Source organism: Lemur catta, chromosome 15, assembly GCF_020740605.2.
Source record: "Lemur catta isolate mLemCat1 chromosome 15, mLemCat1.pri, whole genome shotgun sequence".
Taxonomy (NCBI): Eukaryota; Metazoa; Chordata; class Mammalia; order Primates; family Lemuridae; genus Lemur; species Lemur catta.
The window spans coordinates 41,101,853-41,115,459 of record NC_059142.1 but is presented as its reverse complement, the minus strand read 5'-3'; the positions used below and the strand labels follow the sequence as shown (position 1 = coordinate 41,115,459).

The following is a 13,607-nucleotide window of genomic DNA, read 5'->3' as shown; positions in this document are numbered from 1 at the left end:
ATAAATGGGACAGAGAGTCATTGGGATGGTGTTTTTTAAGACATGGGGGGCAGGGAAGGCTGACACAACAATGAGGAACAGAAACCAGTTGGCTAAGAGGGAACAGGAAACATAAAAGCTGGAGGTTGGGAGGCGCTTGCTTCTCTAAGGAGGTGCAAGGAGGCCAGAGGGTCAGAAGTCAGTGAGCAGAGGAGCTTTGTTGACGAGTTAGCTGCCCTGTCCCATCAGTTCTGGGGCCCTGGCAAGACAAGATATCTGAGCCTGTAAAGCAGAAGCCAGACCCTGGGCAGGAGTGAACTAACATGGTCAAGGGCACTCTGTGGTGCCCTGCTGGGGCACACGGCCAACATCCCTAGGGGCCTCACTCTGCCTCTGGCTGGAACGAGGGCTGCAGAGCCTTGCTTCGACCTGCAGCATGGGTTGGCAGTTGCCTAGTCACAACCTTCAGGGCCCCATAACATTCATCTTCAGAATAGTAAATAAGGAGAGCCTGACCCACTCTTATACAGTTACATGATTTATATGGTCGTATTCAATAAATGGTGGTAGGTCAACCAGATATCCATAGGGAAAAATGAGAATTTTGACTCCTACCTTACACCGTACACAAAATTTAATCACAGATCATAAACCTAATTGTGAAAGGTAAATTACTAATGCTTCTAGGAAAAAGAAAACACAGGAGAATACCTTCAGAGCCTCAGGGTAAACAAAGATTTCTTAAACAGGACAAAAACCATGCAAACCATAAACAAAAAGATTGCTAAGTTGAACACCATTAAAATTAAGAACTTCTGTTCAGCAAAAAATACCATTAAGGCAAGCCACAGACTGGAAAAAGATACTTGCTTTTTTCTCCAATAAGAGATTTATATCTGAAATATACAAAGAGCATCTGCAAATCAATATAGAAAACACACAAAACTGAAGAATAATGACTTGAATAGACACTCCACAAAAGAGGATCAAATGGCCAATAAGCAAATGAAAATGTATCAATCTCTTTAGTCATCAGGGAACTGAAAATTAAAACCACTACACACCTACTAGAGTGGCCAAAATTTTTAAAAAGATTGGCAACACCATTGGCTAAAGAGCAACTAAAATGCTCATATATTGCCAGTGAGTGTACTTTAGTACAAGTGCAGCATCTACTAAAGCTAAACATATGCCTACCCAAGGACCAAGCAATTCCGATCCTAGGAAACACCCACAGAAATGAGTGCGAGGTTCACCGAAAGACATGTACAATAATGTTTGCTACAGCTTTCTTCATAATGGTCAAAGCCTGGAAATAACCCAAATATCCATTAAGAGGAGAATGGATAAATATATTGAGATACATTCTTATAATGGAATACTACAGAACAATGGAAAAAACAAACTATAGCCTCATGCTATATGTATAGCTAAATCTCACAGACATTATGTTTGGTGAACGAAACCAGACACAAAAGAATACGTACTGCATAGTTCTGTTTATATGAGGCTCAACAACAGGAAAAGTGATGTATGGCGCTAGAAGTCAGAACAGTACTTTCCTTTGAAGGGGAGCAGTGACTGGGAGGAGGTATAAGGGAGCCTTCTGGTGGGCCAGGAATGTTCTGTATCTTGATCTGGATGGTGGCCACAGAGTGCACATCATATGTAAATACACTGAGGTGTACACTGAAGATCTGGGTACTTAGAACACATCATTCCTCAAAAAGTTTTAAAGGGTGGAGTGGGACAATTCAATGGGGAAAGAATAGTCTTTTCAACAAATGGTGCTGGTACAACTGGCACACCTACACCCACCATATACCAAAATTAACTCCAAATGGATCACAGACCTTAATGTAAGAGCTAAAACTATAAACTTCTTAGAAGAAATCATAGGAGTAAATCTTTGTGACCTTGGATTAGGCAATGGGTATGTAGCTATGACACCAAAAACACAAGTGACAAAAGAAAAAATAGAAAAATTGGACTACATCAAAATCAAAAGCCTTTATGCTGCAAACAACCAAGAAAATGGGAGAAAATATTTGCAAATCATGTATTTGATAAGGGTGTAGTATCTAGAATACTGTATAAACAACTATTATAACTCAGTAATAAGAAGACAATTTAAAAATGGGCAAAGGTTTTGAATAGACACTTCTCCAAAGAAAAAACACAAATGGCCAAAAAGCACATGATAAGATTCTCAACATCTTTAACCAGGGAAATGCAAAACAAAACCAAAATGAGATATCACTTCTTACTCACTGGGATGGCTATACTAATTTTTTAAAAAATGAGGCAATAACAACTGTTGGTGAGGATGTGGAGAAATACATTGCTGCTGGGAATGTACAATGGGGCAGCTGCTTTGGAAAACAGTGTGGCAGTTCCTCAAAAGGTTAAACATAGCTATCATATGATCCAAAAATTCTACTCCTAGTTATGCATAAAAGAGAATTAAAAACATGTCCACACAAAAACCTGTATGTGAAGTTGTATAGCAGTGTTATTTATAACAGCCCAAAAGTGGAAATAACCCAAATGTCCATCAACTGATGAACCCATGAAGTGTGATACACAGCCATACGATGGAATATACAACGAAATATTACTCAGCAGTAAAAAGCAATAAAGTAGTGATACATGCTACAACGTGGATGAACCTTAAAAACATCATGCTAAGAGAAAGCAGCCAGTCACAAAAAGCTCTGTGTTGTATGATTCCATTTATATGAAATGGCCAGAAGGCAAATCTATAGACAGAAAGTAGATCAGTGGTTGCCAGGGGTTGAGGGAAGGGAGGTGGGGGATGGCAGAGGGATAGGGAGTGATTGGCAAGGGGTAGGGGGTTTCTTTTATGGGGGATGAAAATGTTCTAAAATTAGGTTGTGGTGATGGTTGCACAACCCTATGAAGATACTAAAAAATACTGAATTATACTTTTAATAGGTGAATTGCATGGTATGTGAATTCTATCTCAAGAAAGTGTCAAAAAAAACAAAAACAAAAACCAGGGTATATGTGCCTCTGCCCATCTATTTCATGGCCCTAGCTCCATCCTGAGTTATACGATCTAGAAGCTATGCCCAAAGGAGAGATGAGCATGGATGGAGCTGAAAAAGCAATGTAAGCCCCGGAGTGCAGCTGGCATAACACAGGGCTTCCGTGCGCACACAAACATACACATTCCTACCTCTGCTTTTCATGACTCTGTTTTGCTCTCCATGGTGTGGTTTAACTATGAAGTCCAGGAAGAGAAGTAGTCAGAGGCACTCAATTCTGTAAAGGTATTTGTTCTCACTCCCTTCACCTCGGCAACAGCCCTGGCTGCGCTACCTCTTCCCCGTCCTGTGGACTTTCCCTGTAGGTGCCCCGGGCCTTCTGGAGCAGCTGCCTTCCCTCACCCTGCTGGGGTTTGAGTTGCAGAAAGAGCAGACACCGCACACATACCTTTCCTACCAACACTCAGTAAATGTCAATAACTTTGTCTGGGGGGAAACTTCAAAGGCCACACAAGAACAAACATACAGGGCAAAAGAGCTCAAGTTCACAGCCTTTAGCGCTTCATTGGGCTAGTAGTTCTCAAGCCTCTTCACCCACGGTTCTCTCCAGGAGATGTCCAGGGATGGACTGGCTTATTCTAGAATAGCACTGTCCAATAAAAATACAATGCAAGCCACATATGTAATTTTACATGTTCTAGTGGCCACATTAGAAAAAGTAAAAAGAAATAGGTGAAATAAATTTTAATAATATATTTAATTCAACCCAATATATCCAAAATATTTCATTTTAACATATAATCAATAAAAAATTGAGAGATTTTACATTCTTTTTTTCATATTATGTTATCAAACTCCAGTGCTTATTTTACACAGCACGTCTTAATTTGGACTAGCCACGTTTTAAGTGCCCAACAGCCACATGTGACTAGTGGCCACCACAGTGGACAGTGCAGTTAAAAAACCTGGTTCATGTTGCAAAATGAGTAATTTCAAAGGCTGGTATTTTATAAAAATATTAATTTAATAATAACTAGGACTAAGGAGGAAGCCAAGGCTCAGAGAGGTGAAGTGACTTGCCCAGGGCCTTATGCTGGTGAGTGGTGCGGTCAGGTGAGAATTATCTTCTTCAAGAGTAGATGTGAAGATGACAGGAGATATGTGTGGCAAGTGAGCACATGCCTGGCTCGTATCTACTATTCACATACCAAGAAACATTAGCGCCATCATTACAATGCTATCACTAACCAGGGAGAGGGAGGTTAGTGGGGAGAAGGCAGAGACCCCTCAGGGTCACTAGCTGGGGAAACCCTGCAGTGACTCTGAGACATTTCCCAAGACCTCCTACCAAAGAGCTTGCGCCACTCACCGGACTGGTGGGTGAGGAAACCACAAGCTTCAGTCCAACTCCGTCACCCCATGGGGTCTTCTGCTGGCCACTCTCTTGGCCGACTGCTCTGGTCGTCTCTCTCACAGTGCTAGAAGACTGCTGGCCTGAGGTGCTCCCTGCAGGGACAGCTTGGGCAGTGTCCAGCTGTTTCAAGTCCAGGATGCCAGGTGTCTGGGAATGCAGCTCCTGCTTATGGCCACCATCTTGGGTTCCAGAGGCTGGATGGGAAGTAAAGGGCTCTGCAGGCAACTCATAGTGCAGGTGTGTGTTGGTGTCCAGGCCGTGGAGGGAGAGCGAGCCCTGGAGCATGGGGACCTCTGTTTCTTGGCTCATTCCATTGGTTGGCACAGAGTTTACCTGGGCTTTGCTGAATTCCGACAACACCCTAGAAGTTTTTAAACAAAGAAACCTGTATGGCAGGTTGATAGCTACAATGCCCAAGGCTACTGGGGCAGTGGTAAGAATGCAAAACTGCTGTTTTATGATTTAAAACAAACAAAAAACCACACCCTCTTAATTATCCACTGTGCTCCCTCCTCTGACACTCCCCACCAATGGCTCTTTTCCTGGCCAGAACTCAGGCAGATTGGGTGGGCAGGCGGGTTGTGGAGCCCAGGACCTCAGGTGAAAAGGCTCACGCAGCAGAGAAAGAGGACTCGATGCCAATGAGAACTGCCTGCCATTCTGAACAGGCTGATTGTAGGCCATGGTGTGTGGGCGATCATTTCCCCAGACGCTGTCTGCAGCAGAGCCTCCATGGACAAAGTATCTCAAAGGGGGGCTCCTCCACAGCACAAGTAGCTGAAGCACCAAGATTCTGCCCCCTGGGTTAATCTGCCCGCTAGGTGAAGTGAGGGCTAAAGAGGTTTTCTAAGCGAGGACGGAGATTGTCCCCGGGCAGGAATTGGGACAGCAGGGTTGAAGGGAGGTTGCAAGGGCTTGGCCCCTCAGAGCTAGACTGGGTGCGGGGGACAGGGAAGCTTCACGTTTCCGGAAATTGCTGTTGGAGCTCAGTGTACACAAGGAACGTGAGGGTGCATACAAATATACATGGGGTGTGCACCTACTCATTCCTCCTGGTGGGACTGCTACCCCCTTGTCCCCGTAGTGGTGCTTCCTGGGGCCACAGGGAGCCAATGTTACTGCCTTTGTAGACACACACACACAGAGCACAGAAACATGATTCTGGGCCTTCTGGAATGTGCATGGCTAGTGACTGCTCCTCACTTTCCTGAGGCTTCCGAGAGTCCAAGTCCAATTTCTAAAATAAACCCACCTGCTGCTGCCTCCTCTTCTGCTTATAAAACCAGTGGAATATGTCATGTACAAATGCAGGTTCAGATGGCAAGAAAATTGTCTGGGCTCAAAAGACTGTATGTATCTGCCCTGATGGCTCAGACTGGGTCCACAAGACACATGAACCTCCCCTTAATTTGGGCTCATGGAACTGAAGATTTTAAGACTCAAGTTACTTACCTGATGGTCTTCCCTCTGAGCTCTGCTCTTACCTACATTATCATAACCCCAAACAACATTTCAAGATGTTACAGTCAAGAATAGGTGACCAACCCAAATATTTATGAGCAATCGCTTTCAACATGGACACTAAGATACATCAATGGGGAAAGAACAGACTTTGCAACAAAGGGTGCTGGGATAAGTTGATAGTAACACGCAAAGGAATACATTGGACCACGATCTCACATCATATACAAAAATTAACTCAAAATGAATCAAAAACCTAAATGTAAGAGCTAAAATGATAAAAGTCTTAGAAGGAAATAGAGGTATAAATTTCATGTCTTTGGATTAGGCAATGGTTTGTTAGATGTGATATCTAAACCATCAACAACCAATAAAAATAGATAAATTGGACTTTATCAAAATTAAAAACTTTTATGCTTCAAAGGATATGACCAGGAAAGTGAAAAGAACCCATAGAATGGGGTGAAATATCTGTAAATCATATATAAGGGTCTAGTACCCAGAATATACAAAGAACTCTTACAACTCAACAATAAAAAGACAAATGGCCAATAGACACATGAAAGATGCTCAATGTCATTAGCCATCTGGGAAATGGAAATCAAAACCACAATAAGATACTACTTTATACCCACTAGGATGGCTACAGCAAAAAGACAGAGAACAACAAGTGCTGACAAAGACATAGAGAAATTAAAATTCTTATACTTTAGTAGTGGGAATGTAGAATAGGGCAACTACTGCTGAAAACAGTTTGGTAATTTCTCAAAAAGTTAGACATAGAGTTACATATGACTCAGCAATTCCACCCCTAAGTATATACCTAAGAGAATTAAAAACATATGTCCACATTAAAACTTATACATGAAAGTTCATAGCAAGATCACTCATAATAGCCAAAAAGTATGGGGACAATGTCCATTAACTGATGAACGGATAAAGAAATTGTGGTATATCCATACAACAAAATATTATTTAGCCATGGTACATGCCTTCATGATAGTAACATGAATGAACCTTGAAAATATTATATAATACTAAGTGGAAGAAACCAGTGGAAGAAACAAAAAGCCACATATTGTATGACTTAATTTATATGAAATATTTAGAATAGGCAAATCTATAGCTAATAGTAAGGTGGGTTTCCTTATAGGGTACTGAAAAGTTTTTTTCTTTTTACTTTAAAATTTTTTTTATTTTTAAGACAGAGTCTTGCTCTGTCACCTGGGCTCGAGGACAGTAGTGTCATCATAGCTCACTACAGCCTCCAACTCCTGGGCTCAGGTGATCCTCCCACCTTAGCCTCCTGAGTAGCTGGGATTACAGGCATGAGCCACCATGCCTGGTCTGTGAAAATGTCCTTGAATTAGACAGTAGTATATTCACAACCATGAATGTACTAAATACCACTGAATTATACATTTTTAAATAGTGGATTTCATGGTATGTAAATCCTATCTCGATTAAAAAACAGGTGACCACAGAGAGGCAGAAAGATGTTTGTGGAATAGTTATGGGGGGAGGCAGGCAGGTGATGGTTCTTGCTCTAAGGTCTCACTTTAAAAACAGACTGATGAAAATCCAAGCGTGCAACTTGCAGACAGTGGACAATGTTGAGTTCTGGAAGCAAAGGGGGTAGTTTCCACAGGCAGAAAAGGAAAGAATATTTGCTAACCAATTGTATGTATCCAAATGACTGTGACAGAATGGGGCCACCTTCAGAAATAAACTAGGGAGGCAGATTTTTGACAAATGTACCCTGTGAAGTCCCAGTTCTTCACGGGCACCTATGGTGTAGAGAGTGATTAAGAGCAGGGACTCCTGGGTCTATCTGGCTTCAGTCAGCACATTGCTGTGTGTCCCACAACAGGGTCTTAAAGTCCATGGACTTCAATTCCCTTATCTGTAAAATAGGAATGGTAATAGCACCCACCTTTTATGACTGTGACAAAGATTAAATGAGATGATATAGGCAAAATGCTTAGCAGAGTGTCTGGCATAAAGTAATTACTTATAAACATTAACCTCAATTTGTTATGGTAGATGTTTTTATTATCATTGATAAGATTGCTTAGCCTCCATGTACATAAATATAAAAATTTAGGGAAAATAGCCAAAGTACAGAAATACCCACTAGCATTACCAAAATGATTATCAGTCATAAATGAATCCTATCTATAAGAAAGATCTTGGCCGGGCAAGGTGGCTCACGCCTGTAATCCTAGCACTCTTGGAGGCCGAGGCGGGAGGATCGCTTGAGGTCAGGAGTTCAAGACCAGCCTGAGCAAGAGCGAGACCCCCATCTCTACTAAAAATAGACAACTAAAAATGGACAACTAAAAATATATAAAAAAGAAAAAGAAAGATCTTAATGTCAAAGTAAACTGGGTTTTAAAGTAAGTGACAATGCCTAAAGAAATGCCACCAGACAGCAAGAAGCTTGTGTGATAATTAGAGTTTCCACCAAATCAAAACCAAGGTCAAGGTGAAATCAAGTTCACAGAGCTTCAACAGAATCACTACTAGTCTTCAGGGTCCAATGAAAATAAAAGAGACAGGTGCAATATGTGGAAAAAAAGTCTCAGAGATGAGATTCTAAACGAAAAGCTAAAGAAAGAAAATTTTGAAAAATTTTGAAGACAATGCAACATAGAGATGAAATTGTGAAATAGCCACAATCCTTCCACTTCTGTTTGGCTCAGGGTAGTGCTTTTCAAAAACTTCCTATTCACAAATTTTAGAATGCTGTGCTTTCATTTAGAAAACAATCTTAAAAACATATATGTCTTACAGATGTATGTATGTGTGTCTGCAATGAACTGAAAGCATGGCCTGGAGAAGCTGGGGCACCACTTTATAAAGCAGTCTTGCCCAGTAAGTCAGAGCCTACAGTTTTCCTGAGCATTGTGGGCTCTTGTGTTGATGGAATATGGTGTTATTTTGGCAGGCAAGGGTCACTAAGAAAAGCACAGAGGTGGGCTGCATATGGTAAAAATCATTTCCCCCAAGGGAAGCCCTCATGACAATGACATCTGACAAATATTAAAAACCAAAGGTTTTGTACCAGTCAATATAGAAGCCATTAGTGGAAGAACTGATGTCACAGGCACCTAGTAATAAAACAACAGCAATACCACCCATGGAGCACTACTGACACCTGTGTGGCAGGGACTGTTCTAAGCACTTTATATATCTTAACTCATTTAATCTCCCCAACATTCCTTTGAAGAATTTTTATCCCCATTTTACAGATGACGACATCAAGGTCAGAAAAGTCAACTAACTCGCCCAAGGTTGCAAAGCTGGTAAAGGGAAGATTCACGCAGCCTGGTTCTTGAGTCCACATTCTTAGCCACTGGACTGTACCCACACCCCTCAGTGATTATTACAACACAGAGCCCGTGAATGCAGAGGAGCTATTCAGGACAGTCAATGCTCTATTCACAAGGCAAACTGCAATTTGGTTTCTGCAAAACAGAACCCCTTATGTTAAATTAAGAAATTTCGGCCGGGCGCGGTGGCTCACGCCCGTAATCCTAGCACTCTGGGAGGCCGAGGCGGGCGGATCGCTCGAGGTCAGGAGTTCGAGACCAGCCTGAGCAAGAGCCAGACCCCGTCTCTACTAAAAATAGAAACAAATTAGCTGGCCAACTAAAATATATATAGAAAAAGTTAGCCGGGCATGGTGGCACATGCCTGTAGTCCCAGCTACTCGGGAGGCTGAGGCAGTAGGATCGCTTAAGCCCAGGAGTTTGAGGTGGCTGTGAGCTAGGCTGATGCCACGGCACTCACTCTAGCCAGGGCAACAAAGTGACACTCTGTCTCAAAAAAAAAAAAAAAAAAACAAATTTCATTTTAAAGACAATGTGGCATAGAAATGTCTAATAGATGTTTTGATTTTATACTTGTAACAATAAGCACAAGGTATTTATGTCTAATTTAAAGTTACAAATATTTAAGTAATATGATAATAATAATAACAACAACTTAAATGAACTCTTAAGTGTCTGTGAGAATCTTTTACCCTTGAAATATACATTCCAAGAAATGCTGGCCTCTGTGGATGCTGAAAGACTATTTTCAAGGTCCAGCTCTAAGAATGATGGCGTTGCATGTGTGTTTGTGTATCTGTGTGTTCTGTGTTTGCCAGTTCCTCACATCACTGTCTAGTGTTCAAGGCCAGGCACGCTTATGGAGGCAAGGGCAGGAGTTCGAGATTATTGTCCAGTGATCATCTATACATTCTGATCCTCACCCTTGAGTTCCCCATAATACCCAGGACAACAATTCCTACACACAGTGAATGGTTACTGATTCAATGACCTCAAGCTGGAATTTTCCAATCACAAGATTCATGACAGATAAAGGTGCAGCACATGACAGAGAGAAGGCCGGCTGGGCTGTGGACCAGATAGAGACATAGGAGGGCCTGAGACAGGGGAGTGAGCCTAAGTCACACCACGAGCCTAAGTCACGCCACGGACCTGTCATGCTGGGGGCCCAGCCATTTCTACAGGCAGGGACTACTCCTCCCTAATGTATTCTACCTAAATTCCTCTGACATCTGAAAGCTCCATCTAATACACTCAGTGTTCAAAAGCTGTTTCTGGGGCCTGCCGGACATTTTCATGTGTACAATTCACTAACAGGCATCTGATTTGATTCTCAAACAGCCCTATGAGGGAATCTCTAAATCAGAGATGAAGAAATAGAGCCTCAGAGTCAACAGTTTGCCTGACATTACTGGACTTGTCAGTGGTGCAACAGGACTCGAAACTAGGTCTGCTCCAAGCCCAGTCCACACCACCACCCAACCCTGTGCTATTCCCATGCTGGGTGGGAACCCTGGAAGGACCAGAACTGAGTTGGGGGATGGTGAGAGTGGAAAAGAAGGTCCTAAGCACAGGCTGACTGAAGGAGGCTCTACTAAAAAGTTACCATTTTCCACTTATCAGATGAGCAAATATACAAAAGTCTGAAAACACCTTCTGTTGGCAAGGCTGAAAGAACACAGGTATATTCCCGTAGGAGTGAAAATTACAAATTAATTTATCTTTTAGGTCAGCAGTTTTGCTTCTGGGAGTTTACTGAACAGAGACACTTGCATAGAACTAAAAGACCACATACACAGGTTATTTATGGCAACACTGAACTCCAATGTCCATTAAATACAGGGCTGATGAAGTAAACTAAGGTGCATTCATACAATGGAACAATATGCAATACAAGAAAAAACAATGAAGAAGCTCTGATATGAAAAGAGCTCCCCCAAAATAAGATACAAGAGTGCATATATACTGCCTTTTGTGGAAAAGTGGGGGGTAAGAAATAAGGAAGAAATTTTTAAAAATCTCTATATTGGTATCTGTTGTGGATCCACTTAGAGTCTTTAGAAGAACATGCAGGAAATTAATTGTTATGCTCACGAGGGTGGCGGGGAAAGAAGAGGGTGGGTGGGGGACAGGGGTGGGGAGACAAGACTTTTCACTGTATATGTTTTAGATTTTTTAAACCATAAATATGGATTATGCAAAAATTAATTTTTACTAAGGCTGTGTGATGAAGGCTCTGCCCCAGGCTCCCTCTCCCGTGGGGTCAGCCTGCCCCACGTAGTCCTCACACACTCACCTGGCCCACCTGCCTGCTACCTCCTCCACGCAGCACTCAGGCTGTGTGTCCCCCAGGAGGTCTTCTGTCAGCTCACGCCCTTACGAGATATGTTTCGTATCTGTTGGAAGTTGTAACTGCGCTCTAAACTATTAGTTTCCTTCCCTCTAAATGAAGGAGACAGTAATGTTTTGCACTGGGCCTCGCAGAAACTTGGTGGCTTGTTAAAGGTCACCCAGGGGCAGAGCTGCAGCTTAAACCAGCTCTGAGCCCTTCTAAATCCATTCTCCCCGCTGTGCTGTGTTGCCTGTTATAGCTCCCAGCAACTCCAGTCCCTGGAGAAGAGCGACCATGTGTCCTCTGGCTTTCTTTACCTCCTAATAGGGTTCAGTGACAGACAATCACATGCTATAGGAAGGAAGGGAGACGAAAGGAAAGAAGGAAGGGAGAAGAGAGGGTGGGGAGGGGTGAGGCAGGGACACTTACTCTTGCAGAGACCGGTCTGAATCATCGGCATTTGCTGTGCCCAGGTCTGAGTCGTAGGACATGGGCTCCTCAGAATGGTCTGGACTCTTGGAGCCATTCTCTTGGAGTAGGCAGCTATCAGAGTTTAGGCTGCAGGACAGCTGGGACGAACTGGCCGTGTCCAGGCTGAGGGAGGAGGCAGTGAGCTTCCTGTTCCGCCGGATCTTATGGCCTGAGTGCTGGACTTCAATGTCCTCCGAGCCTGAGGAATGGGAAATTGAATCCAGAGACTCCTTCCGCTGTAGTTCTGCACCAGAGGTAGAGAGAGGGTCGAGCTCAGACAGTGGGCAAAGCCCAGAGAGGGCCAATGGGGTGAGTGTCCACTCGTTCAAGATGGCGGACTTATAGGAGAGTTCAAAGGACAAGGATGTTAGTCCCTGCAGGAAGCTAAGGAGGAACTCGCTCTCCTCGGCGTCTCGAAGCAGGGCTGTGGGCTGATAGTACTCGCACAGTCGGGCCTGCTCCTGGAGGAGCAGCTTCAGGTAGCACTCCATCAGGCCGTCGTTGAGGGCCAGACGCAGCCATGCCCGGCAGCGGCCCACATCCGTGTTGACAAAGATCAGATGCTCCAACTCCGAGATGATGTGTCTGGGAAGGGGAGAACAGACTCGTTTCAAGAAACTACCTCACATCTATAACCAGTCAGTACCAAGAAAAAAAAAAGGAAAAAAAGAAAAAATAAATTACTTCACATCATTGAGACGTCCTTTTATCCACTGGTTAGCAAGAACCAAGAATAACTACTGCAAATATATTATATATAGGCATGAAAAATTCTTGCATAATAGCGTTTGAAGAGGAATACAGAAATATTAAGCTATAACCCCAATTTTTTGAGGATGGTGTCACGAAGGATAACTGCCATGTTCACTACAACTACCCCTGGGACCCCTGACGTCATCTGCTCATTCAGATGTTTGCAGAGCTCCCTAAGGGCAAGGTCCTTAAAGCTGTGAAGATACAGGGTACAGACGTGGTCCCTGCCCTCAGTCCAAGGAACTGTCTTTCAAGGGCATACTCGGGCCCTTCCATTGGTAGAGCCGGGGTGGGGGGCTGGGCAATCACTTCTCAGTTGGAGTAAGAAAAATGCCATAGAAAGGGCAGTATGTGAGCCAGGCCCTGAGGAGGTTCAAGGGGCAGAGATGGAAGAACCTTCTAGTCACAAGGGACTGACAAAAAAAGGCATAGAGGGGAGGAAACCAACAGCCCTGTAAGAGGAGTGAGGAGCACTCCAATTACTACTCGGGGAGGAAGAGGGTCATTGGGTAGCAAAGCCACGTAAGGGAAGGCCTTGAATGTCAAGCTGATGAGGTGACCTGGGACAGTGGTTTCCACACTGGGCTGTGCATCAGAACCCCTGGGGAATTTGAGTGGGATACAGATTCTGGAGCCCCAACCTGGTCAGTCAGACTCCAGGTGAGCATCTAGGGGCCTGTGGGGGACGGGTTTTTACACAGGAAAGGGACTTGACCGCAGCTGGGTGGACTGCAGGGTAGATGCTCTGGAGGAGGAGGTCAGACCACAGGTGTCCCAGACTCAGTTCCTGAATCCCCCAGTCTGGTATAAATGCCCTTCTGAGCTACCACAGCTCCCTGTGAGGGACAAGGCACCTT

The 13,607-nt window shown here is 43.6% G+C and overlaps 1 protein-coding gene across 2 annotated transcripts in view; it reads right to left on the bottom strand.

The window, feature by feature from the left end:
* PLEKHM1 (pleckstrin homology and RUN domain containing M1) overlaps nt 1–13,607 on the bottom strand; it is a 49,229-nt gene that overhangs the window by 25,132 nt on the left and 10,490 nt on the right. For both annotated transcript variants that reach the window (XM_045526747.1, XM_045526748.1), the window contains 2 exons: nt 11,956–12,582; nt 4,357–4,762 (listed from right to left, as the gene is read on the bottom strand). In XM_045526747.1, the coding sequence (XP_045382703.1) occupies nt 4,357–4,762; nt 11,956–12,582 (1,033 nt within the window). The remainder of the gene's footprint in view (nt 1–4,356; nt 4,763–11,955; nt 12,583–13,607) is intronic.